The sequence below is a fragment of the Vombatus ursinus genome, unplaced genomic scaffold (genome assembly GCF_900497805.2).
Source record: "Vombatus ursinus unplaced genomic scaffold, bare-nosed wombat genome assembly UNPS02014945.1, whole genome shotgun sequence".
In the NCBI taxonomy this organism is placed as follows: domain Eukaryota; kingdom Metazoa; phylum Chordata; class Mammalia; order Diprotodontia; family Vombatidae; genus Vombatus; species Vombatus ursinus.
The window spans coordinates 29,820,256-29,847,117 of NW_020954723.1; the positions used below are offsets into that span (position 1 = coordinate 29,820,256).

The 26,862-nt window shown below is 38.5% G+C and overlaps 1 protein-coding gene across 1 annotated transcript in view; it reads right to left on the reverse strand.

The window, feature by feature from the left end:
* LOC114030001 (cytochrome c oxidase assembly protein COX16 homolog, mitochondrial-like) overlaps window positions 1–26,862 on the reverse strand; it is a 125,131-nt gene that overhangs the window by 89,593 nt on the left and 8,676 nt on the right. The window contains exon 2 of the mRNA XM_027844659.1: window positions 5,557–5,628. Within this exon, the coding sequence (XP_027700460.1) occupies window positions 5,557–5,628 (72 nt within the window). The remainder of the gene's footprint in view (window positions 1–5,556; window positions 5,629–26,862) is intronic.

Sequence of the window (26,862 nt, forward strand, 5' to 3'; positions counted from 1 at the left end):
AGGCAATTGGGGTTAAGTGACTTGCCCAGGGTCACACAGTTAGTAAGTGTCAAGTGTCTTGTCTGAGACTGGATTTGAACTCAGGTCCTCCTGACTCCAGGGTCAGTGCTCTATCCACTGGAACACCTAGCTGCCCCAGCTAAAAGCCTTTTAAAGACTCTTTAGCAGCAAACATGTGGATCACCTAACGAAACAATAAAAGGGAATAACCCTTCCATCCTAGAAGAAACAACTTACCTGTTCTGTATCCCCTTCTGAATTTCCCTCTGTTCTCTTTTGTGTATTTTTTACATGTTTCATTGCTATTTTATTTATTTTCTTTTTTTAGCCTCACTATCACTAACCATCAACTTTCTTCCTCCTCCTCCAAGTTCTCTCTTCTAAAAAGTAAGTTTTGCCGAGCAAACCAAATCGAACCATTGGCCAAGTCAGAAAACATATGTCTCCCTCTGCACCTCTAATCTAACACCTCTCCCTCAAAAGGTGGGAAGCATGATTAACACCAGTCTTTTGGCATCATGGTTGGTCACTGCATTGATCAGAGTTCTTAAATCTTCCAAAGTTGTTTTTCTTTACAACATTTTAATCATTACATAAATTATTCTAACTCTGCCTACTTCACTCTCTATCAATTCATACAAAAGTATGAATTCTCACTCTCTTGTTTCTCCCTTTGTCTCCTGGAGGCTCTAGGTGAAGCCCCATCTTAGTGCCATCTCTCCCTGTGCATCCACCAAGAGCTGACTTTGTCCCCTGGGGCAGCCCTGACAAGCCCCACCTGAATACTGATGAGGAGACCAGTTTCATGCCCCCTGAAGTGCCTCTTTGCCCTATTTCCTCTCCTAGGAGAGTCACCTACTTAGAACTGGTTTTGTTCTCTGCTGTGGTTCAGATAGGCTGGGACAGAGAGCCTGTTGACTTCAGGCTCTATTTATCAAAAATCACTCTGGCTGCAGCCCCCTTTCATGGTCCCTGACCAGAATCCCCACAGGCTTCATGCCGTCTCATTGCGCAGTGCTGGACTGCATGAAGCAGACTACTGATGTTGTTCTTGAGTTTTACTGACCAATTCATCTTTGCTAGGTTATCTCTCAGGGAAGGCGAACGTCCCTGGAACGTGTCACATGGCCATTTTCCCCAAAAATCCCCAAGCAACTTCCTAAGACTACAAGTCGCCAAAGAACCGCCAATCAGGACTGGTAGAAGGAGCTTATCCTAAGCCAATGGAATCACAAGAATGGACGAAAAGAAATCCTCCTACTGAGCAATATGAATATGATTCACTTCCTTTCAAATAATTTAGAGCATGGAGTTCTCACACACAAAATGGTTTAATTATTCTCTGGTATTCAGAGGGAAGCATTTTTAAGGATGAAGTCTTCCCTTGCTAAAGATGGAGACAACACAGTGACTACTTAAGGGCTTAGCATTTAAAAGACATCAAGGCCATATGAGATAACCAGCTCATTTAGATTTGGGAATTGCCTACCAGTTTCATTGGGATCCTATTTTAAAAGCAGAACTTTATACAATAGAAGTTTGGAGACACTGGGGGTACATAATGTTTTCCTTCTTAAATTTGACTTTTTTTTTTTTTGGTAGGCAATGGGGTTAAAGGACTTGCCCAAGGTCACACAGCTAGTAAGTGTCAAGTGTCTGAGGCCAGATTTGAACTCAGGTCCTCCTGACTCCAGGACTGTTTGCCCCCTTAAATTTGACCTCTTAAAATAAAGTGAAAAAAAACATCTTTTTTGCTTCAATTGTCCATTAGTAAGGATCCCCAAAGTTAATATGCTATTAACTTACCAAATGTATTCTAGGAAGCAACTTATCTTACCAAATAATTAATTCCCACTTCTGGAAAGTGAGTAGTTTCAAATCACATCTTCTAAATGAGAAAATTCAAGTAAAATCATTCTAGGAAGAGAGCCCATGTGCTCCTAATGATATTATCTTACATTTTCAACAAATCAATAAACATTTATTAGACATCTGTTTATGTGCATAGCATTAGCCTAGGCAATGGCTAAGATAAACTAGCTAAGACACAATCACTGCCCTCATATAGCACACAGCCTAATGGGATATTGGATTTGAGGAACTACACAGACACAAATAATGACAGTAAAAATAATTCTAGATAAATGACGTCAGAGTGGTTCAATCAAAGTGCTATGTAGGGTCTGACAGGGGAATAGTCATTACTGACTCCAGAAAAACTTCCTAAAAGTGGCTGCGTTTGAATATGACTTCAAAACACAGGCAGGAATTCAACTAGCAGATATTCTAAACTTAGGGAAAAACAGAAGCAAAAGCATGTTGAAAAAGGGGGAGGCATATAAAAGGTTAGTGAGTACCTCACAGGGCTATCGGAAGAAAAGTGTTTTGTAAATCTTAAATTCCTATACAAATGTGAATTATTACTATCATCACCATCATCATCATTATTATCCTAACTGCAGCTTGTCTGGAACACAGAATAGATGGAAGAGAGTAATAGGAGATAAAAGTACTAGTATAAGTAGTATGAGCTATGGCAATAAATCTCACTTAGAATATTATATAACGCCTTACAGTTTATAAAATATTTTCACACAAATTAACTTACTTGCGTCTCATAAAAAAAAAACCCATGAGGTAGACAAAGCAGGCTTTTTAATTACTATTTTACACATAAAGAAACTGGCTCAGGGAGAAACGTTAAGTGGCTTCTTGCCTAATGTAGTACAGCTAATAAGTGGTGGATCCTATATGAGAATCTAGGTCTTCTGTCACTCAGTCTATGTTCTTTTCTTCTTTTCTTTTTCTCTTGATAAATAAAACTTTTCCCTTTTAATTTTTTTTTACTGACTAATTTTGTTTTGATACACCAGTCGCTTCCAAATAACGCCCACAGTACTTTTCAATAAAAAAATAATTAGTCAAAACTTTGATTTAGTGACCAATGTATTTTATCCTATATATATGCTAACAAAATCTCTCCCAATACTATTACTAATTTCCCTGCTATAAATTCTGCACTTTCTGGTCACAGAAAACGCATCGCTGTTCCTCACTAAGCTTTTCCTTCCACCTGTGCCCTTGGTCCCTTTATTTCTGCCTCTACCAGGACCTTGCTCTAGCAATCATGCCCCTTTAATCTCTATTCACCAGCTCCTCATCCACCTAAACACATATTCAAGTCTCCACAACACTTTTCTTTAAAGTATTTTCTCGACCCCTCCAGACCATCCTCCATCCCTTCCTCTCTACCAACTTCTTGATTTGTTTATACCCATGCCTCCAACTCCTCACTATCATTGTCTCTACACCCCCACCCCCAACTAAGCTTCTGTCCCACCCATTCTACTTTAAGCTGCTTTTTCAAAGTATCACTGACGGCCAAATAATCAATAAATCCGACAATCTTTTCTTTGAGGGTTCTCATTCTTTGTGACCTTTTTTTTCCTCTTTTTTAAACATCGGACCATTTCCCTTCTACTGAAACATTCCCTCTTCCCTTGGCTTTAGAGTCAGTATACTGTACTGGCTCTTCACTTGTCCCTCTGTCTCCTTTGCTGGATCCTCCTCTTCTCCCAACCCTTTCATGCGGATGTTGCCCAAGAGCCTGTCTTCGGCTCTCTGCTCTCCTCTCTCCACTCTCTCCCCTGGCAATCTCCTCCCCCAGTCTGCAATACCACTTCTATGTAACTCAGGCCCCAGTTAGTGTTTGCACAGTTTTGACTTCTATTCTGGGCTTCAGACCAGCATCTCGACCTGGACATTCTAGAAGGAACTCAAACTGGACACATCCAAAACATAATTTATTACCTCCCCCCTAAACCTGCTCCTCTCTCTGATTTCACTACTTTGGTCAGTGGAAACACCATTTACTCTGCTTGCCACATTCCAAACTTTGAGGTTATGTAGGGTTGTCCCAAAAGGCATGGTGGAGTTTTTCAGCTTAAAACTGCACTAAGACTTTGAGTATATACCAATGCAGATCCGCAATTCCTCCTTAACTTAGAGGAATGTCTGGGGCAGTGAGGTTTCATCTTTGGCTGTTCCCTTCCTTCATCTGGTAGAGACAATGAGTTATCAAGTCTTATTGATTCCGACTCTACAATATCTATCTCCCCTTCTCTATTTCTAATGCCACCATCCCGGTACAGGTTTCCATTACTGCCTGCCTGACTACTACCAACTGTCTCCTAATATATCTTTTTACCTCCATTCTCTCCCCTGACCCTCCAATCTAGCCTTAATATATGTGTCAGCATAATTTTTCTTACATCTCTATCTGGTTATATCACTCTTCTACTCAATGGCTCCCTACGGCCTCAAATTCCTTAAAAGGCATACAAGGAACTATATACACTGGCACTATCACCTATTCTATTCCACCTACTCTGTGTCCTAGTTAAACCAAATTCCCCTCTCTGATATGTTCTGTGTTCTCTCATTTCTGTACCATTATTCATACCCCACTTTTTGCCTGGGATGTCCTCCCTCTCCCATTCTTTTTATCTATTGCTTCTTTACCAGTCCTTTAAAGCCCAACCCAAATACCACTTTCCCCAAGAAATCCTCCCTGATCCCCTGTGTTAGTAACAAATTTCCCCCACTGATCTCAAGTAGTACTTTGTTTTGAATTCTAATCCACCTACCAAGTAATATTGTGTATTAAGTACTTGTTTCTTAAACTCTTACTAGACTGTCAGCTCCAAGAGGGCAGGGATAATCTCTTCTAACTTATCATCTCTCTTAGTGCCTAGCATAGTGCTCTGTACATCACTGGAGCTTAATAAATATTGGCTTAATGCTGAATGAATGAGCCTACAGTTTTTTTTTACTTTACAAACAATGACGGTTCTATTCTCAAACCCAAACTTTATTCTCCCACCAACAACAATGAAGTTTGCTAAGAAAGTTTCCTAGAAAGGAAAACTCAGAAACATTCTATCTATATTAAGACATCAAATATGCACCTCTGGATAAAGATATATAGCATTCTTGTGTGAAATTTGGTCTGAATTTTATGATAATTGCATTAAATACTCATGTACAACAATTATAGAAGATGTACAAATCTGTGATTACTTAAACAATCTATTGCTATGGACTGTTTAATTAACTACATTTTAGGAACTAAACTCTTTGATCTTCACTAAAACTGAACACCAATTCTGCTGAGGCTTATTTTGTACCAAAATACCTTCATACTTACATATTCTTTCAATAAATTGAGTGCAGAATTGCTGAATACCTTAAAACACATCATAAATCTTTACAATGACCTTGTGTGCGATAACTATTGTCATTTTAAAGATTAGGAAATAGACCCAAGGCTACCCAGTGACTCAGAAGTGGCAGGAATAGAAACCATAGGCAATGAGACATGATGTTGCTTGTAAAGGAACTAGCAAGGCCACTAAGTCCTTGATAAAAGAGGCTGTCTATCATAAAAGCAGAATTTCCAATATTAAACAATTATTCTTCCCATAGTACACACACACACACAAACACACACATTTTGTCACCTCCAATTACAGCTCTTTCACAACAGACCACTCTTACCTTGGCCTTCATTGCATCATAACGGATTTGAGAAAACTCCCGGAGACCAAAAGATCCTCCAATGATGAGTACCTAAAATATGAAAAGAAAGGAAAACACAGTCAGAAAAGTAGAAAAACAGTGTATCTCTTTGCAGTTCTGATCCTAATGCCTAATGCCTAATCAGAGCCACTGTATGGAGCAGGAAGGATAACATGACAGGTTTAAAAGATCATAATAATGAGAACATATAGGCTACTACCACTCCAGTTAAGCTTCTATCCATCTTTCCAGCTTAAGGTTGTACCTTCAGCTCATTATCATGTAAGATCTTCAGGAAGTGCCCTTAGACAACTAGGCCCAGGCAGATCAAAGACAGAAGAAAAAGGGCTCATACATTAAAAAATATTTATGGTCACTTTTTTTGTAGTGGCAAAGAACTGGAAACTAAGGAGGTGCCTATCAATTAGGGAATGATTATAAAAATTATGGCATATGAATGTAATGTAATACATTTTTTAAATGACAAAAGGGATGGGTTCAGAGGAACTTTGGAAGGCTTGTACGAACAGATGCAGAGTAAACTGAGGAGAATCAGAAGAACAATTTATACTATACCAACATTTTAAAAACAAACAATATTTAAGAAATACTTAAGAACATTGATTAATGCAATGACCAACCAAAAATCTGGAAGACCAATGATGAAGCCTGTTATCTACCTTCCAGGTAATGGATCAAGATTCAGAATAAGATATATAGATATAAATAAAGATAGATATATAATATGTGTGTGTATTTGAAACATGGGCAGTGTGGGTTTTCTTTTTCTTTTTTTCCAATGAGGGTAGGATGGAGAAAAAATTAAATGATTTTTAAATGGAAAATAAAAAAACAAAAAAAAGTTTTAAGATGCTTTTAGAATATGGTTATTTCACATACAAATCTCCTAAGCAGAAATAATCTTATTTACTTCTCCATAAAGGCTTATGAGACTCTTCTGGGTCAGGCCACAGTGCTCTTCAGCATTATGCCTTAAACATCCCCTCCCTCCACATCACTGATGCTGCTTGTGAAAATACTTGCATTTTCTTATCCTTCAGTAACTTAACTGGCAGTCTATGTTCTAGACTAGACTCTAGTTTTGTGTACTTTCTATTGCCAGAGAAGTAAATAAAAATATTCCTTTTATAGAATCTATCAAAGCATGAATACATAAAGTTCATATTCTTGTCTTTGAGCTCCTCATAACAGACCTTTGTTTGAGTCCTTCTCTTTATTATAGAACTGTTTACATGAAAAGCACTCTGCAAATATTAATTAACAGTAAATTTCTGGTGAAGCTTTTATTGTCAATTCACTAAAAAATGAGCATTTCAACCATCTGAGGTTTTTATATTTACTAAATACAAACAACACATAAAACCCTATAAAAACCCAACCAGTATGCATAACCACATAATTAGCATAATTTCAAACCACTCTATACAACTGCCACTTTGTAGTTAGTGGATGTAACAGAGAAATCTGAAATGAAAGACCAGACGCTTGAGGTCTTCTCTAACTGACTCATTTTGTAATAAAGTGTCCAGGTAATTCTCAAACTCAGCTTCTTCTCAAAGCCTTACCCAGTTAATCCCATTAGACTATGGTCACTCTTACTCTGCACCCTTTCCACAACTATATGCAATCTGTACTTTATTTGAGTTCATTTCAATAAACACCATTAACATAAGATATTTCGAAATTTACAGTCTGGTGACAACATGGAATTAACTATATATGCATTTATAGTTGGTTATTTCATCAGCGTAGGGATGCCTTTTATTGACCCTTCTATAACTCAGAAACCTTTGTTGTGAAGTACTGTAGCCAAAGGAAAGTGCCATCTGGTGGTGAAGGTGGTGAAAGGCCTTTCTGCACTCAGCTATGCTGGTGCTAGCTACAGAAACCATCTAGTGCTGCAACAGTTATCTCTAAAGTCATTTCGCAAGGTCTTATGCTTTTTGGCATAATCGTCAAGAATTTCAGGCTATGATGTGGCATCAAGGTAGAACTCTGGTGGAGAATAAGCATCTTTTAATGCAATTACTTCATGAGACATACCAAAAAAAAAAAGTTGACATTTATAAACACCAACTCCTATACATATTTCATTTGATTAAACACAATATGTTATATGAGGTCTAAAGGGGGAAGGGAGACAAAGGTGTTTATCGACAAGTAGGCTCACTGAAAATTTCCTGGAGAAAGTAGCACCTGAGTTGGCCTTTAGAGGATGGGTAGAGTTTTACTAGGGAAATTTCAGGCATAGGGAAGAGATAGAGTAAAATGTGGGGTGTATAAGGGGATGTCAAAAATTTCAAGGGACAGCTAGGTGGCACAGTGGATAGAGCACTGGCCCTGAAGTCAGGAGGACCTGAGTTCAAATCTGGTCTCAGACCAAACACTTGACACTTACTAACTGTGTGACCCTGGGCAAGTCACTTAATCCCAACTGCCTAAAAAACAAAACAAAAATTTCAGATTATCTGGAACTTAGCACACAGGGAGGGATGGCAGTATGTGATAAGGCTAGAAAAGTAAGGTGACACCAAATGACAGACAATCATGAAGGGCAGTCAAAGGAGTATGAGGTTACTTGACAATAGGCATTGAGGGTTCTGACAAAGTAACAAACCCAGATATCCATAAGGAAGAGAAGTTTGACAGTAGAGAGGACAAAATAGAACTAGGAAGACCTATTAAGAGCAGTACAAGCAGCTAGTAATGAAAGCCTATAAAATAGTAGTAGCATTGAAAATATAAGGACGGTTGGATGATAGAGACTTGGCAAAGACAGAACTGACAGTATTTGATAAATGATCTGATATAAGTAAGGCAGAAGGAAGTATCAAGGATAATCCCACTGGGCTCAATCACTGAATCAAATGACAGACTCATAAGGGGAGTTTTGGAGAAAAACAATTAGCACAGTTTTAGACACGGTGAGTCTAAGGTGCTAGCAGAAGATCTATGAATAGATATCTTATAGGTAGTTGGAAAGGAATTCTGAAAGGTGAGCCACCTCCTATCTCCTGACTGAAACTTGATACTCCCTGTGCCATAATGCCCACTGCTTATGCTTGCAATAAGGTGGAATTCCTGAGATCTCACAAGACAGAGCAATGACACCTGCCAAAAGGGACCCTGGGGGGACAGAGCCAAGATGGCAGAGTAAAAACAGTGACTTGCTTGAGCTCTCTCCCAAACCCCTCCAAATATCTATAAAAAATGGCTCTAAACAAATTCTAAAGCAACAGAACCCACAGAAAGACAAAGTGAAACAAATTTCCAGCCCAAGACAACCTGGATAGTTGATCAGAAAGGTATATCGTATTGGGTGGGGAGAGGAGCACAGTTCAGTGTGGCGTGCAGGCCACAGCGAATCTGGAGCAGGCCTCAGAGGCAGGCCTGAATCGTGGGCAGCTGTGGCAGTTTCCAGAACTCTTATCCCACAAATGCCAAAGACAATTTAGAAGGTCACTGGGAAGTCTATTTCTGCAGTGAGAGAGAAGCGCGATGGGGTCCCAGCCCCAGTTCCCAAGCTCAGCCCCAGGGTGGTGGCTGCCTCCTGAGCTTCTGGCCCTCAGACTGAGGGGGAATCAAGTGGCTGATCAGAAGGGAATTGCTGGGATCTCTTTGCTGGTGCAGGATTCTCTTGCTTTGCCCATGCTTGGATCTGGGTCACAGTTCTGGGTAGCAGTCCTGGGGCAAGGAGGAGCGCTGGCGTGGTGGAGCTTGTAGTGGCTGTGGAAAGGAAATCCTCCTCACAGATCCAAGACAAAAAAGAGTGTATGTGGTCACTCATAGACCAGAGCACAGGCCAGGAAAGGGGTAAACACCTCGCCCTTGATCATAGTACCTTGGAAGAATTGAAAATTTACAGGTCCCTAGAAGTATCTCTGAAAACAGCTGCACAAAACCCCTGAAGCTTGGGACAGTACATTCTCCACACTGGAAACAGACCCCTACCTTAACAAAGAGTTTATAACTCAAGTAATTGGCCTAGATCGTAAGCAAGCAGCACAAAAAGAGCCAGACTATATTATCTTACTTTGGTGACAAAGAAGATCAAAACATATAACCAGAAGAAGATAACAAAGCCAAAGCTCCTACATCCAAAGCCTCCAAGAAAAAATATGAATTGGTCCCAGGCCATGGAAGAGCTCAAAAAGGATTTGGAGAAGCAAGTAAGAAAAGAAGAGGAAAAACTGAGACTGATGCTAAAGGAGACCCAAAAAAATACTGAAGAAAATAACACCTTAAAAAATAGCCTAAACCAAATGGCAAAAGAGGTCCAAAAAGCCAATGAGGAGAAGAATGCCCTAAAAAGCAAAATTGGCCTAATGGAAAAGGAAGTCCAAAAGCTTACTGAAGAAAATGTTTCCTTAAAAATTAGAATGGAGCAATTGGAAGCTAACAACTTTATGAGAAATCAAGGCACTGTAAAACTAATCCAAAAGAATGAAAAAATAGAAGAGAATGTGAAATATCTCATTGGAAAAACAACTGACCTGGAAAATAGATCCAGGAGAGAGAATTTAAAAATTATTGGGCTATCTGAAAGCCATGATCAAAAAAAGAGCCTAGACATCATCTTTCAAGAAATTATCAAGGAAAACTGCCCTGATATTTTAAAACCAGAGGGCAAAATAGAAATGGAAAGAATCCACTGATCACCTTCTGAAAGAGATCCCCAAAGGAAAACTCCTAGGAATACTGTAGCCAAATTCCAGAATTCCCAGGTCAAGGAGAAAATATTGCAGGCAGCCAGAAAGAAACAATTCCAGTATTGTGGAAACACAATCAGGATAACATGAAATTTAGCAGTTTCTACATTAAGGGACCAGAGGGCATGGAGTATGATATTCCAGAGGGCAAAGGAGATAGGATAACAACCAAGAATCACCTACCTAGCAAAACTGAGTATAATCCTTCAGGGTAAAAAATGGTCATTCAGTGAAACAGGGGACTTTCAAGCATTCTTGAGGAAAAGACCAGAGCTGAATAGAAAATTTGACTTTCAAATACAAGACTCAAATGAAACATGGAAGAGGTAAACAGGAAAGAGAAATCATAAGAGACTTATTAAGGCTGAACTGTTTACATTCCTGCATGAAAAGATATTTGTAACTCATGAGTCCTTTGTCAGTATTAGGGTAGTGGGAGGGAAAAAAATTATATGTATGTATAGATAGATAGATAGATAGATAGATAGATAGATAGATAGATAGATAGATAGAGGGCACAGGGTGAGTTGAAGATGAAAGGGTGATATCTGGAAAATAAAATTAAGGGGTGAGAGAGGATTATACTGGGAGAAGGAGAAAGGGAGAGATAGAATGGGGTAAATTATCTCACATGAAACAGACAAGAAAAGGCGTTTACAGTGGAGGGGAAATGGGAGAAGGTAAGAGGGAATGAGTGAATCTTATTCTCATTGGATTTGGCTTAAGGAGGGAATAACATACATAATGGGATATGGAAATCTATCTTACCCTACAGGAAAACAAGGGGAGAAGGGGACAAGAGAGCAGAGGGTTGATAGAGGAGAGGGCAGATTGGGGAGGGCATACTCAGAAGCAAACACTTGTGAGGAGGGACAGGGACAAAAGAGAGAATAGAATAAATGGGAGGTAGGATAGGATGAAGGGAAATATACTTAGTTCTTCACAACATGACTACTATGGAAGTGTTTTGCATGACTACACATCTATAACCTGTATCATGATGCTTGCCTTTTCAATGAGGGTGGGTGGGGAGGGAGGAAAGGAGAAACCCTTCCAAAGTTTTAAAAACACATATTAAAAAAAAAAATTAAAATAAAATAAAATAAAAATAAAAAGGGACCCTGAATTTAATAATCACCTACCCTCTCTTAACGGACCTGTCCCCCCCATTCAATGACACTCTGTCTGAACTCATTACCTGATGCTTAACATACACCCACCCCTTTTTTTGCTCTCCTGATTTCAGTGATACTGAACCTCTAGTGAAGAGAAAACTCTCCTCTTTGGATCCCAAATTTCTAGCTCCTTTCCTACAAAACATTTTAATTCTACCCTCTGGGTCTGTCTGCTCCTTTCACTGTTCCCTCTGCAATTCCTGCTCCATAATTAACAAATTTCTCATCTTAACCCTAGAGGGATAAGGCAGGCCAAATGATACCAAAAAAAATTATAGTTTTACTTTGAAATAAAATTTTCATCCCACTATCTCCAATTTCCTTGTCTAATGAATATTAAAAAAAAACATATTGGGTTAATTAAAGCAGCTTAGTCCTTTGAGGCATTCTTAAATTCTGATCCTTTTAAAGTTAAACCTCTTCCTCTCTCATGTTTCATCTTCAAGCACCTGGACCTCTAAAAGGAAAAGGACCCAGCCCCTTTCCCACACATTTCAGCAACTCAGTCTCTGGTGTTTTGCCTGAGGCACCAGGCCCATCCCAGTCTTCCTAGATACTTAATAATCCTTTTAATTGTCCATTCACTGTGGCTCTCTAACCACTTAACTCCTTTCATTGTCTGCACCTGACCCACCCCAGGCCATTTACCACTCCTTAATCCCATCCAGATCTTCTCACTATCTTCTCTGGTATATAAGTACCAATCTTACTCCCATTAAATTGTGCAGATTCCATAAGAATCTCACCCATACCTATTGGCATCACAATACTGCATATTTATTAGAAATCTTGCCCACTTGCCTGTGTTATAATAAAAATTCAATATTCTGACTGAAAGAAGGCTTCAGTGGTTGAATTCTTTCAAGGCAGATCCCCCGTACTCTTGCATTTTGGGGTTCCCAGCACCCCAAACTACAACATTATCACTGATCTTGCCCTGCAAAGATTACTCTGCAAAGATTGCCTTAGATTACTCCCACCATTTGCTGTCTTCACTTCTACTCATATGCTGCTGAAAGAAACTGGAGAAAATAATGAAACCAAACTGAGTGGGTTCACTACAAATTTATGTTAAAAAAAAATCTCAAGTGGTCCCTCACTGTGGCTAGGCAATTCTTTCACACCTCCTTAATTAACTCACTCTCCTACTCACCACAGCAGCTTTCCCAGACCTTTTCCTCCCTCCTCAAACCTCCAATTGTTTCCTTTCCCTCCCCTTGCCTCTCTCAGCTGAGAACCTTTCCTCCTGTTTTATTGTAAAAACTGAGGCCATTTGCTGAGAGCTCTTCTCACTTTACCATAATGCCTTCTGTCACTATCTCCTCCTTCATCTTTCTCACACGAAGAGGTGGCTCTTTTCTTTTCCAAGGCAAATTCCTCTACATTCACAATTGATTCCATTCTATCCCATCTTCTCCATAAGACTTGTCCCCTCTATCATCCATCCCCCATTTTCTCACTTATCCTCAATCTTTCCTTGTTTACTCACTACTTCCCTATTGCCTACAAAACATGTCTCCCCCATCTTCAAAAAACTTTCACTTGATCCATCTAACTCCACTAGCTATCATTCCATATCTCTCCTCCCTTTTGTGACTGAGCTCCTTGAGAAGGCCATCTTCAATAGGTGCCTCCACTTCGATTTTCTTTCTTAATTCCCTAGATTCTGGCTTCCAACCTCATCATTCAAATGAAACAACTCTCTCCAAAGTTACCAATGATCTCTCAATTTCCAAATCTAAAGGCATTTTTCCCCCTTCTTCATCCTTCTTGACCTCTCTGCAGCTTCTGAAACACTGTCAATTACTTTCTTCTTAATATTCTCTTCTCTCTAGGTTTCCATATAACTATTCTATCCTGATTCTCCTCCTACCTATCTGACCACTCCCTCTCAGTCTCTTCTAGATCTTAGTACAAGTCAGGCCTGCCAATCGTGGATGTCCCACAGGCCTCTGTCCTAGGTCTGCTTCTTTTATTCTTCTGTATCACAGGTCAGTAAACTACTGCCCACAGACCAAATCCAGCCTGCCTGTTCTTCTAGGCCAGTGAGCTAAGTATGATTTTTACATTTTTATTGTATGGTATTTTATTTAAGTTTTATTGTATTTTAAAATGTAAAAAACCATTCTTAGCTTGTGGGCATACAAAAACAAGGTGTATTGGTCCTCCCTCTTAATTTGCTGACCCTGCTTTATACTATTTCAATTGGTAATCTCATAAACTTCCATTGATTCAAAGATCATCTCTATGTTAATGATACTCAGCTCTACATATCCAGCCCTAATCTCTCTCTTGATCTCTAGACTTGCATCTCTAACTGCCTGCTGGACATCTCAAACTGGATGGCCTATACACATCTTAACCTCAACATATCCAAAAGTGAATTATCTTCCTTCCCCAAACCCTCCCTGAGGGCACAACCATCCTCCCAGTCACCCAGGCTTACAACCTCACTCTCTTTCACCACCCCCACATCCGATCTGCTGCCAAGTTCTAATAATTTGACCTTCTTAACATCACTCATATATGTCCCTTTCTCTCCTTTGGCACTGCCATCACCTTGATGCATGTCATCATCACCTTATGCCTAGACTACTGTAATAGCCTGCTAGTTGGTCTCCCTGACACAAGACTCTCCTCACTCCAGGCAATTCTCCACTTAGCCATAGAAATGGTCTTCCTAAAACAGAGGTCTGACTGTTTCATTGCACCTATTCAATAAAGTTTGGGGGCCTTCTCTAGTCATCGTGATTTATATCTTGCCACTGGATCCAGATGGCTCTGGAGGAGAAAGTGAGGCTGGTGACTTTGCACAGCCCTCCCTCACTTAAATCCAATTCACTTGCAAATCATAGCATCACCTTCCTGATGTCATGGTTCTCTTTGAGAATGAAGGACAAACAACAACCTGTGAGTAGTACCAGCTGCCTCACTGGGGACCCAAGTGGCCAGTTCCCAGTGCTTAGCACAGTACCTGGCCCGCAGTAAGCACAGCAAATGCTGGTTGATTGATTGAGAATCTCCTACATCGAAATGATTACTAAAGCTGTAAGAAAGAATGTGATTGCTAAGGAAGAGAGTACAGAGAAAGAAGAAAAGAAAAGCCAAGGCTTGGGCAATACCTTTCTTGATTGGCTAAGACAAAGAAGAGAAGCAAAAGGAGTGGTTAAAGCTGGAAAGTGTGGTACCTTTGATGCCTTAAGGTCAAAAGGTCAGAAGGTTAATAATAACAAAATAATTATTATTATTCATATTTCATATGGAATTTTAAGACTTACAAAGCATTTTTCTCATAACAACTCTGCAAAACTGGAAGTATAAATATTATTCCTACTTTGCAGAGCTGAAGACTCATAGTTCACAACTACCAAGAAGAGTAGCATGAGGGATGGTCTCCACTCAAGACAAACTTAGCCAAGGAAGGAAAACATGTAGGCTCCAAGGATCTCACAAAGCATTGTCAGGCTTCCAACGACATCCACAATAGTAGTCATCTACACAATGACCTGTGCTATTATGTGCAATTTCCTTCCCCTTTAGGGGAAAAAAGATTGGTAAATGATAAGCTTCATATTTACCCAGTGTTTGATTCTTTTAAAAAAAAGTTTAAATTTGAAGGTATGCTTTTGCACAATGCTGCAAACAAGGATTTTGAAATTAAGAAAAGCTTGACTTTTCACCAAAAAAAAAAAAAGATTAAAGCTCAAAGAGGTTAAATGCCTTCAGAAAGTCACCAAATCTCTGCCTACTACATGCCAGACATTTTGCTAAGTACTGGGAATAAAAAGTGGCCCCAGAAATCACCTAGTAAAATCCACACCTGAGTGTCTTTGAAGACCTTCAGCAATAGGGAACATACAATCTCCCACGGCAGCCTATTCCAATTTTGGACAGTTTGAATTGCTAGAGAGTTTCTTCCTTACATTAAGCCTAAAGCTACAGATTTACAAATTCTACTTACTAACTGATCCTGTTTCAATATCTAGAAATGAAAAAAACAAGTGTCATTCCTTTGCTACAAGAGAGCCCTTCAAATACTTGCATACATCTATTATATCTCCCTTAAATCTTCTTTTCTCTAGCCTAACTATCCCTAGTCCTTTCAACTAATCGTCACATGGAACAATTTTCAGACTCCTCACCTGGAAACATTCCCCTTTGTCAATGTCCTTCCTAAAATGTGGTAACCAAAACTAAACATGATAAATAAACTAGGGCAGATGGTATAATGCAATATTACCTCCCTAATTCTGGACACTAGGCCTGGCTCTCATCCCACAATGTCAAATCATACTCAACATGCCTCCCACTGAAACTCTGAGATCTTTTTTTCCACCAGAACTTCTGTCTAGGCTTTCCCCCACTCTCAAAGACTCTGCTAGGGGCTGAGAGAGATACAAGAGAAGTAAGTAAAGTCCCTGCTCTTAAGGAGTTTGCAATCTAGTAGAAAAGATGAAATGTATATAAATAACTGAAATATAAAGTAATAATTATTGTAATATTAACTTATAAATATTATAATTATAAATTATAAATAAAAGATAATTATATAAAAGAGTGATATAAATATACGAAAAATTATAAATAAAAGAGAATATAATCAGAAAATAATAAAGTTTGCAGTTTGCTTGAGAAAAAAATTGGTTTTAGTGAGGGAGACAAGGAGGGCAAATGGGGTAAGTTTCATGGGGGAGGCAGCATTTGAGCTGGGCGTTCACGGATGGTTACCCACAGGCACACCTTTAATAAGTGGCAGGATCCAGCTGTTCTGATCCAAATGCAATGTTTTTCGTGAAACACTACACTGCATTTCCAGTAGTGTTGACAAAGTCAAATGATGTGGAGAAGTCAAGGATGCTGAGGACTGAAAAAAATGGCACTGAATTTGATGTTAAGGAAATTAATGGACGATGTTCATTTACTAAGTGTCTATTGTGCGCCAAACACTATACATACATACATACATACACACACATACGCACACATAACATAGTTCATAAACAGATATGTGTGTACGTATATGCATATATACACATGAACATATATAAAGTAGTTAAATATATGGCAGTTTAGAAAAGAAGGCACTAGCAATTGGGGGAATAGGGAAAGCTTTCTTAAAGAAGATGGTGTCTCAACTGTAACTTAAAGGAACAGAGGGGCTCTATATGGCAGAGTCAGTCAATCAACTAACATTTATTAAGTGCCTACTAAGTGCCGGGCCTTATGCTAAGTGCTGGGAATACACAGAAGGGCAAAGAAAGGAGATAAGGAAGATGTATATTCCAGGCATGGGGGCCAGCCAGTGAAAAGGCATGGATGAATGAATAACAGTGAGAAGGCCAAACTGGCTAGATCACAGAGGGCAAGAGGGAGAATAATGTAAAATATGGCAGGAAAGGTAAAGTGGGGTTAGGTTGTATGAGGCTTTACGAGCTTAACAGGAAAGTTCATATTTCATCCTAGAGGGAGTAGGAAATTACTAGAATTAGCTGACTAGAGAAGTCAAATCAGTACTTAATAATAATACTAGCATTTATGTAATATCTTAAGGTCTGCAATGTATCTCATTTTATCCTCATAACAACCCTGAGAGAAAAGTGCTATTATCATTATTATTATTCCCATTTTAAATCTCAGGACACTGAAGCACAGAGAGGTTAAACGACTTTCTCAGACTCATAAAGCAAATACGTGCACTAGTCTAGCACTTTATTCTCTACCAGTGCTTCTCAAACTGTGGGTCTCAACCCCATATGGGTCACAAAAAATCTGGCAACAGTAAAAGGTGTCTGAATGAGCAACAACCAAAAATTAATTCAAAATCAAATGTGTAGCACTTGCCTATGTTGCATTATACAACCTCACTGCAGCCTAGGTTCTGAACACAAAGCAAGCGTACTTTGTACTGTGCATGCTCTCAGGCCATGCAATGCAGCTGCCAAAACATAAAAAGGGGTCCCAAATGGAAAAAGGTTAAGAAGCTCTGCTCTACAGACCACCTAGCTGCCTTAAGAAAAGGTGAGAGAACTGAAGTAGGGAGACAGATCAGAAGACTGCTGGAATAATCAATGACTTTTGTGATAGCCATTTCAGGAAAGTAATAAAGCCAGACTGCAAAAGATTGAGGAAAAGGATGATTGATGAGGAAGCTGAGGCACTTCGCATGAACAACTATGTATGTAAGGTAGATTTTGTTACTAGAATATCTAAGTTTGCAGAGCAACTATCTTTCCACTTCTCTGGAGTGCTGACACATATCACATAACCATCCAATCAGAGAGCATTTGCTACTAAATGGTAGCAACTTCCAAAAAAATAGCCCCTTGAACCCAGAACAACTACCTCACAGATTCATTGTTAAGAAAATACTTTGCAAAAAAGTATATAAAGTGCTATATGAAAAAAATAAAATAAAATAAAAGTACTATATGAATTGTTACTATTACTCAAAGACTGTTGTATTTAAAAAGGCATTTGTTTAGTCCAGCCTCATACTTAATAGTAGTAGACCAAGTTTTGAAATCTCATTTGGTGATTTTGGTATTATATATCACTATCATGCCATAAAGTTTCCACAGAAGTAGATGGCTAAAGAAATCAGATTCAAAACTTCCATAACCTGCTGCTAAAGACAATTCTCACACCATATTATTTATTGTTGCCTGTGATAATGGTACACCACCATAACTAACCAAACACTAATTATTTTGCATCTTTCTCAAAACCAACTGATGAGGTATATATGTTTATATATACCATCCGGGTTTAGTATTTTACTTGCAGCCTTGAGTTATGTCAACAAAAATAAGAAGAGCTGAGAAGGCTGAATGAGAATATTATGCAATAACCTGGAAAGCCAAAAACAACATAAGGGTACCAAATGACCATGCTGCCTTACAATTATGTGGTATAATTTATATTCCATAGTAATTTTCTATAAAGGCTCCTAAGTTTTTCATTTATATTGAGACATCTGAAACAGATCCGAGCTTTTGTCTAGGCCTCCATTCTTGTTTCTATTTTTACCCAATATTTCTCTCCCTCTGTGTTTTCAAATTTACTAGCATTAGGGGAGCTGTAATTTCCTAGATGTAGGATTTATTTTCCCCATTTTCAAAATTCTTATTGGGAAACTAACAACACCCTGTTGACTAACTCCAACAACACTATATAAAGGACCTAATGAAAGTCTTAGAATAATCCAGCAGAAAGAAGACTTGCCAGGCTTCAGAAATCAAACTTCTGGCACCTGAGTCTTCATTATTGCTCAATGAGTTGTGCTGCAGGTCCTACTTTATAAGCGAAGCCTATGAAAATAATAATAAATGCACAACGTGCAAGGCAAACACTGGCTTGTGATTCACATGTCAGCAGGAACTAAAATATAAAATCATTCCTATATCAGCAAACAATGTCATAAAACCCAAGAGTCCCTGATCGTTGCCACCTCTGATTTGTATCTAAGAAAGTTTTGGCATATAACACAGCTTCCAGAAACCAGGAGAGTTTGAAAGGACCTCTCTCTTTAAAAGAGGCACTGCTACCATTCAGAGCCATTCAAATGAAGAAGACAATCTCTACGACATAGCTCTGGCCACATGTTTGGTGTCTGACAGATAAAATTAGTTTGAGGGAACAATGAGGAAGAATGGCCTTTTCTAATAAGGTGGTGATGATGCAAACCAACACTTAGAAACCTAAACACAGGTGTATGTGTATTTTAGGCATCTGAGAGGAACTGTCAAGCATTTCAAAGAATATTATTAACTGATGAATTCTGGGGAGTCAAGTGAAATACAATAAACTCATTTTAAAAATAAAAATTTATTGATTGATCGATTGAAATGGGCAAACATGAAATCATATTTTCAATTCAGAAATCTTGACTTGCTGAAAATAAGGCCCAACACATTTTAAAATCATTAGATGGGAGCTCTTTTAGGAGAAGGATGAAGTTTTAGATTATTTTCCAAAGTGGTGATGATAATATCATCAAGCAACAACTGACACTCATACAAGCACCTTAAAATTTAAAAAGTGCTCTACATGTGTGATCTTTTATGAACTTCACATTAACTTTATGTGGTAGGTCCTATAGGAATTATTATTCTCCACTGAGGTTCAGAGATATTATATGACTTGACCAGAGTCACAGTACTAATAAGTACAAGACAGAGGCTTTGAATGCAGCTCCTCCACTCCAAGACCAACAGTCTATCCACCATGCTACTTCTTTCAAACGGATCATTCACACTGCCATATTGATTACTACAGGCATAGATAGGTAGATGGATGGATATACATACACATGAATCATATATACATACATACATACATATGTACATACATACATATCCTCTGTCTACTAGGGTTAGGGGTACAATCTACCATCATGAAAGGAATGGTTTTCCTGTGAGACTGACCATGCCCTTTAGTTTCATACACTGATGAGGTGAACTAATGTCCCTAATGCTGTTTCATTATCAAGAATGACAATTCTGGACTGTCATTATGAAACAGAGAAGGCAATCAATAAAATAAATCAATAAGTATTTACTGAGTTCCTATTACATGCCCATCACTGTACTATATGCTAAAAATATTGGTAAAAAAATGACAAAAATTCCTACTCACAAGGAACTTATATTCTAATAGAAACAACAAAGACATATGTAAATTTAGAATATAAATACAAAGTAAAGAAAATACAAATATCTGCCCTGTAGATACAAAGATACAAAGTAGACTGGGAGAGAAGGAGCTAACATTTAGGGGAGATGGTAAATGCTTTGTGCAGATCCAGAAGACAGTGCTCAAGTTGCATCTTGAAGGAAGAGAGGCGCTTTATGAGGGGGAGGTAAGGAGGGAGTATATTCCAGGACTAGGAGATGACCAGATGTAAGTAAGGAGGATTTTGTTACTCCTTTTCAGATAATAGTTCCAGGATCCTAGATAATATTTCCCACAAATTATGGTTGAAAACATCTCCACCACACAGTCGCAGTAGAGATACAGGGGTGACATAATGTACGTCTGCTCTGTGCTAGGTCATGACGATATTGCTAAAGTTAACCTGTGAGGCTATTGCTGGCAATGTGCCTTCTTTGTCTGTTGCCCTATAAAGCAAGTGGACACTTGTCAGTAAATAGGGGAACCCATTTTGGGATTTGGGTAATGCATAGTAGAATGGATGTACCTCCTCTGATCGGCCCCCAACAAGGCTTAGGGAATCTTGAAGGAGTTGTACTCCTACTCATGCCCGCCCCTGCGAGAAGTGTGATTAGGGAACGCTGTAGGAGTTGGTGCTCCCATTATCAGTAACTCTTTTGAGAAGACTGGACTAGAATAAAATAAGTTTATTTAACCCCTTTGAAGCTGTCTTCCTGTCTGATCAGAGCAAAAATGAACCTGTGATAGAACACCTGTTAGTGTTAGGAGCCCTCCCGTGTTCTCCTGCCCAACAAATGGTGTTACCTGTGTGTTTACCTGTGACACACCAGTGAAAGCACTCAGAGACAAAAACTGGAGCATGGTGCGTGAAGGACAGAGACAAGGCCAGTTTGGCTGGATTGCGAAGGGCAAAAGGGGGAGTAATGTGCAATGAGGCTGGAATGGCAGGCTAGGACCAGGTTGTATAAGGCTTTAAATGCTAAACAAAGAAGGTTATATATTTATCCAAGAGGCAACAGGAAGCCACTAGAGATGACTGAATAGAGGAATCTCACGGTCAGTTCTGCGCTTCAGGAAAATTACTTTGGCAGCAATGTGTAGGATAGACCAGAATGGTAAGACACTTGAGGTAAGGGGACCAATTAGGAGTCTGTGGCAATAATCTAGGAGAGGAGATGAGGCGTGTACTAAAGTGGTGGCTGTATGAGAGGACAGGAGGGGTCAGATGTGAGAGATGTTATGAATGACTGAATACACGTGGTGAAGAAGAGTGAAGAGCCCAACGTAATTCTAAGATTAGAAACCTGAGAGAATGGAAGATGGCTGTGTCTTCAACAGAAATAGGGAGGTTTGGAAGAAGAGAGGATTTGGGAAAAAAGATAATGAGTTCAGTTTTGGACATCTAGAATTTAAGATTTCTCTAGGGCATCCAGTTTGAAATATAAAATAAGAAAGTAGTTCTATAGGGCTGAAGTTTAGGGGACACACATACATATGTGTGTGTGTGCACGCGCGGGTAAACACGTGCGGGATAGAATGCCGGGCCTGGAGTCAGGAAGACTCATTTTCCTGATTTCAAATTTGGCCTCTGACACTTCCTAGCTATGTGACCCTGGGCAAGTCACTTAACTCTGGCAATTTCCTCATCTATAAAATGAGCTGCAAAAGAAAATGGCAAATCATTCCAGTATCTTTGCCACAAACAGTTGGACACAACTGAAAATGACTGAACAACAATAGCAAGCAATATGTATATATACACATATATTATATATGCAGGCATACCTTGGAGACAGTAGGGGTTCGGTCCCAGACCGTCGCAATAAGGTGAGTCATGTAATGCACACAAAAGTTACATTTATAATACAATGTAGTATATTAAGTATGCAATAGTATTATACCTTTTAAAATGCATACCTTAATTTAAAAACTTTATTGATAAAAAATGTTAACCATCCTCTGAGTCTTCAGTGAATCATAATCTTTTTGCTAGTGGAGAATCTTGCCTCATTGTTGATGACCACTGACTGACCAGGGTGGTGGCTGCTGAAGGCTGGGGTGGCTGTGACAATTTCTTTTTTTTTTCTTTGACAGTTTCTTAAAATAAGACAGCAATGAAGTTTACCAAATCGATTGACTCTTCCTTTCACTTGAATGCTTAGGGGCCATTGTAGAGTTATTCATTGGCCTAATTTCAATATTGTTGTATCTTAGAAAATAAGGAGGCCCAAGGAGCAGGAGACAGGGAACAGCTGGTCAGTGGAGCAGTCAGAACATACACAACATTTATTGTTTAAGTTTACTGTATTACATGGACATGGTTCATGGTACCCCAAAACAGTTACAGGAGTAACATCAAAGATCACTGATCACAGATAACCATAACAGATATAATAATAATGAAAAAGTTTGAAATATTACAAGAATTGCCAAAATGTGACACAGAGACATAATATGAGCACATGCTATTGGAAAAATGGCACCAATAGAATTGTTTGTTGCAAGGTTGCCACCAACCTTCAATTTGTAAAGAATGTAGTAACAGCAAAGTGCGATAAAGCAAAGCACAATAAAATATTTTGACTATATATAGATGTACTGCATGTACATATATATACACACATATATGTATATGTGTGTGTGTGTGTGTGTGTATGAATGTAACAGTACCTCTTTCAGACATGGAGAAAAGTATTTAAAGTTCTGATGTTCAGAATAGAATTCTTTAGCTTGTCAAGATCAATTAAGCTTGTCAGACTAAAGTGGAACTGAGTGAATTCAAAAGGAACCGGTATTGAGGCAGCTAGGTGGCACAGTGGATAGAGCACCAGCTCTGGAGTCAGGAAGACCTGAGTTCAAATCCAGCCTCAGACACTTGATACTTAAGCTGTGTGACCCTGGGCAAGTCACTTAACCCCAACTGCGTAGCCAAAAAAAAAAAAGAGAGAAAGAAAGAAAACAAAAGGAACCAGTATTGCTTTCCCCACCTCCACCCTAAAGAAGAAATATTGCAAAAATTGAGAACAGGGACCCAGAAGCATGATCAGCATTTGAGTTCAAGCTGGCAATTCAAAAAAGGAGAGATTAGAGGCAGCAGCCATCATGGCTGAGGTTATGCTCTAGATAGGTTATTTCTACCAGCCCAATGGAACAGTCCAAGTTTGTGTACTGATTATTGAAGAATTTTCCCTCAGAAAGATATGATAAAACATGGTGACCTGCCTGTCTCTCCTTGCCCCTCTTCTTCCTGGGGAATGTGGGGGAGGACAAGGGAAAGGAAAGGGGAGGTATGTTAAATCCAAAGTTCTTCTGTTCTTTAAAGTTTCTTTGTATTTTCTATTTAATTAGTTTTTTTCTCTAGCTTAGATAAAACTTTGATCTATCAACTTCTGGTTTCAATGATTTATGAATTGTGAATAAGAAGTTGCAAAAAGGGATAAAGACAGTAAGGCATGTGATGTACATAGGAAGAGAGAGCCAGAGAAGACTGAACTGTGGGTGGCACAGTTTTCAGCTGGGGGCTCCTGATCTACATTATGGAGATTCTTACTGATTGTAAGAGTAACAAAGTACAGCAACAAACCACTTTAATCCGGACCTCGTGATTCTTCTCCAGGCACAAAACGCTGGGTAAGCAGCAGGATGCCTTCCTAAGAGGTGGTTACCCTCTAACAATTTTACTTCAGTTCTCTTCACAGGTCTAGGTAAAGGGGTAAGGTTAAATAGTTGGGAAAGAGTGGAACTGTACACACTAAGGCTAGATTAATTAATAGGGTTCACACAGTTTTTCTGCTAACAAACACCTCCACCCCAGACTAAGCTACTCCATCAGTGATGATTAGAGATAAAAAAGGAAAGTATTTTCTTAGTAGTTAATGATGGTTGTGTTAATAACCTTAGCATTTGCCTCACTAGTTAAAGTGCTAATGAGCTGGAATTCAATTAAAATTAGTTTTCCAGGATGTAATTGCTATCATACATTACAGCCCACTGCCTAGAGCCAGTCCTAAACCAAATGAAGTATGAGAGATGCTGTACGAGTCTCACTAGGGAAGTATTCTGTACCTCGTCAACAAGCATTCCAGAAAGATAAACAATCCATATTAACACAAAACAGTCCAACAATTTCCTACAACTAAATCAAATAGAAAATAATTAAGGGGTATCATGAATTCAACATTCAACAATATAATGAGATCTTTTTTATAGGAATATATCCTGTTTTCCTAATCATTTTACTGACTAGGAGAGAGGGGATGGTCCTGTAATTCCATTGATATAGGGAATTCCTAGAAGAAGAAGCTATCTTTACTAATCTAAGTTGGCACCTTCAAAAACATTTATTAAATGCTTACTACATGCCAGGCACCGTGCTAAGTGCTGGGTATACAAAGAAAGTTAAAAACAAGGAACATGAACAAAATGAACAAAAGAGGCTTATGTATTGGAAATACAAAATAAAAAGCCCATATCCAGAAAATACTATCCACTTTATCACTGGCATCTATAAATAGTGTTATTGATAGAAAGTAAAGATCTTAGGTTTTACTATAAATATGAATGCTTTAGATGCATGAGTAAAATGAAACAATGAAATGAAGAAATATTTTTGAAAGCATCCATTCCAAATCTTTAAAAAAAAAAAAAACAGAATTCTTCCAGATAAAATTAAATGTTTTTCATAAGTGAAAAAAAAAAACCTTTTCCAAAACTCAGAACCAAAAGAACAAAAAGACTGTTTGCATCCCTAAGACTGTTTGCAGAATTGCTTAGTATAAAAAGCATCAATGGCTTGGAGAAATGTTGGTGCTACCTATGACTAGTGACAATAGTTAAAATAATGCTTGATTACTCCAAATGGTTCATTGTAGAAATACAATGGGAAGGAGCATTGCCTGTTTTTATGAAGACTTTTGTGGTCAATTAATTGAGGAACTGCACTGAGGAATTCCAGTTTTGCACTGAAAAGTAAATGCAATATACGTAGTTAAAGATGGTCATTTATATATACAAATAAATGATATGTTGAAATTGATGTTAAGGAAGAGGTATCACTTTGCAAACCTATAGATGACAATGTTACCTCAAAATAAAATTTCAACATAATGGGCAGGCTTTTAATTGTAATGAAATAATGTAGAAAATAATATGACACCCAGCATGGATGCAGTTCAATTTATGTCAGGATGAAATGCTGGTAAATAGGTACAGATCTGACAGTATCACTCTTCTATTCAAAAAATTTTCATATATATACATATATATATGTATTTTTTTCTTACATGTATATATATGCATGTATATAGTTATCTTTTTTTGTTATCTCCTAGATTTCTCCCAGTGTCTCTCCACTGCCTCCTCACAGAAAGCTAGCCATTATAACAAATAATTTTTTTTAGGAAAAAGGATTCTAGAAGCTACTCAGAAGTTTTCAATGACTCCCTTTTGCCACTAGGATAAAATATAAAATCCTCAGCCTGACATGTAAAGCCTTTTGTAACCTGGCTCTAACCTACTTTTCCAGTCTTATTTCATGTTACGCTTTCCTGCACTCTCTGTTCTAAGCAAACTTGTCTGCCAGATGTTCCCCATATCTCCTGAGTTCATGCCTTTACACAAGTAGTGCAGTGTGCCTAGAACACAATCTTTTCTCACCTCCACCACTTAGCACACCTACTTCCCTTCAATCCGCTGTTCAGAGGCCACCTGAAAGATGACTTTCAACGTCTCCCAGTTGTTATTTGTCTTTCCCTCTTTAGATACTTTACATTTATTTTTACTTGCTTGCTGGTCCACATGCATGCTGACTGAAAACACACACACACATATATACACTAGAATTCAAGCTCCCTGAAGGCAGGAGCTTTTTCATTTTTGTCTTTATATCCCCAGCACCCAGCACAGTGTCTTGCACATAACAGGTACTTAATCAACGTTCCCTGAATTGAATATAAAAATATGGCATCAAGGACATATAACTGAGAAAAAATGAAAACAAATTCAAGAGAAGCATAGTCTTATAATAACAGTGTCAAAAAAATCCCAGCATGAACTGAGTCTTATGATAAATGCTAAAGACAACTTTCACAGCTGGGAAGGAATGACAGGTGGACAAGACAAAGTGCTCCACTGGTACCCTCAAAATGTCAGGAAAGAGCAAGGAAGACCCCTAGCACTAGATGGAATTGGATGGACCTCCCGTGACAAACTTAGAGAAGGACATGGACAAGAGTTGCAAAGGTTGGGCTGCAATAAATAGGCTGCAATCTGCATCATTGGAGATCCTGAACCAGGATCTTCAGACCAATTGAAGAGACCATAGATCCATTTGAATTCAATTGGGTGGGGGGGAGGGTGTGGAGGAGATCTGAGAAAGGACAGGCAAAGTAAGGCATAGATAGTGTAACTGTAAATTGGTTCAACTATTCTGAATAGCAATTTTGCACTACATCAAGAAAGTAAAATGACCATACCATTTCACCCAATGACTCCACTGCTAGGCATATGCTCCAATGAGGTCAATGACCAAGAGAAAAAAGAAAAAAAAAAGCTCCATATCAAACAAATAATTATAGCAACACTTTTCATAGTAAAGGACTAGAAACAAAGTAGATGTCCATTAATTAGAGAATAGCTAAAAAAAATGCTGTGGTATACAAATGTAATAGGATATTAGTGTACTATAAGAAATAATAAGGTAAAGTTTGAAA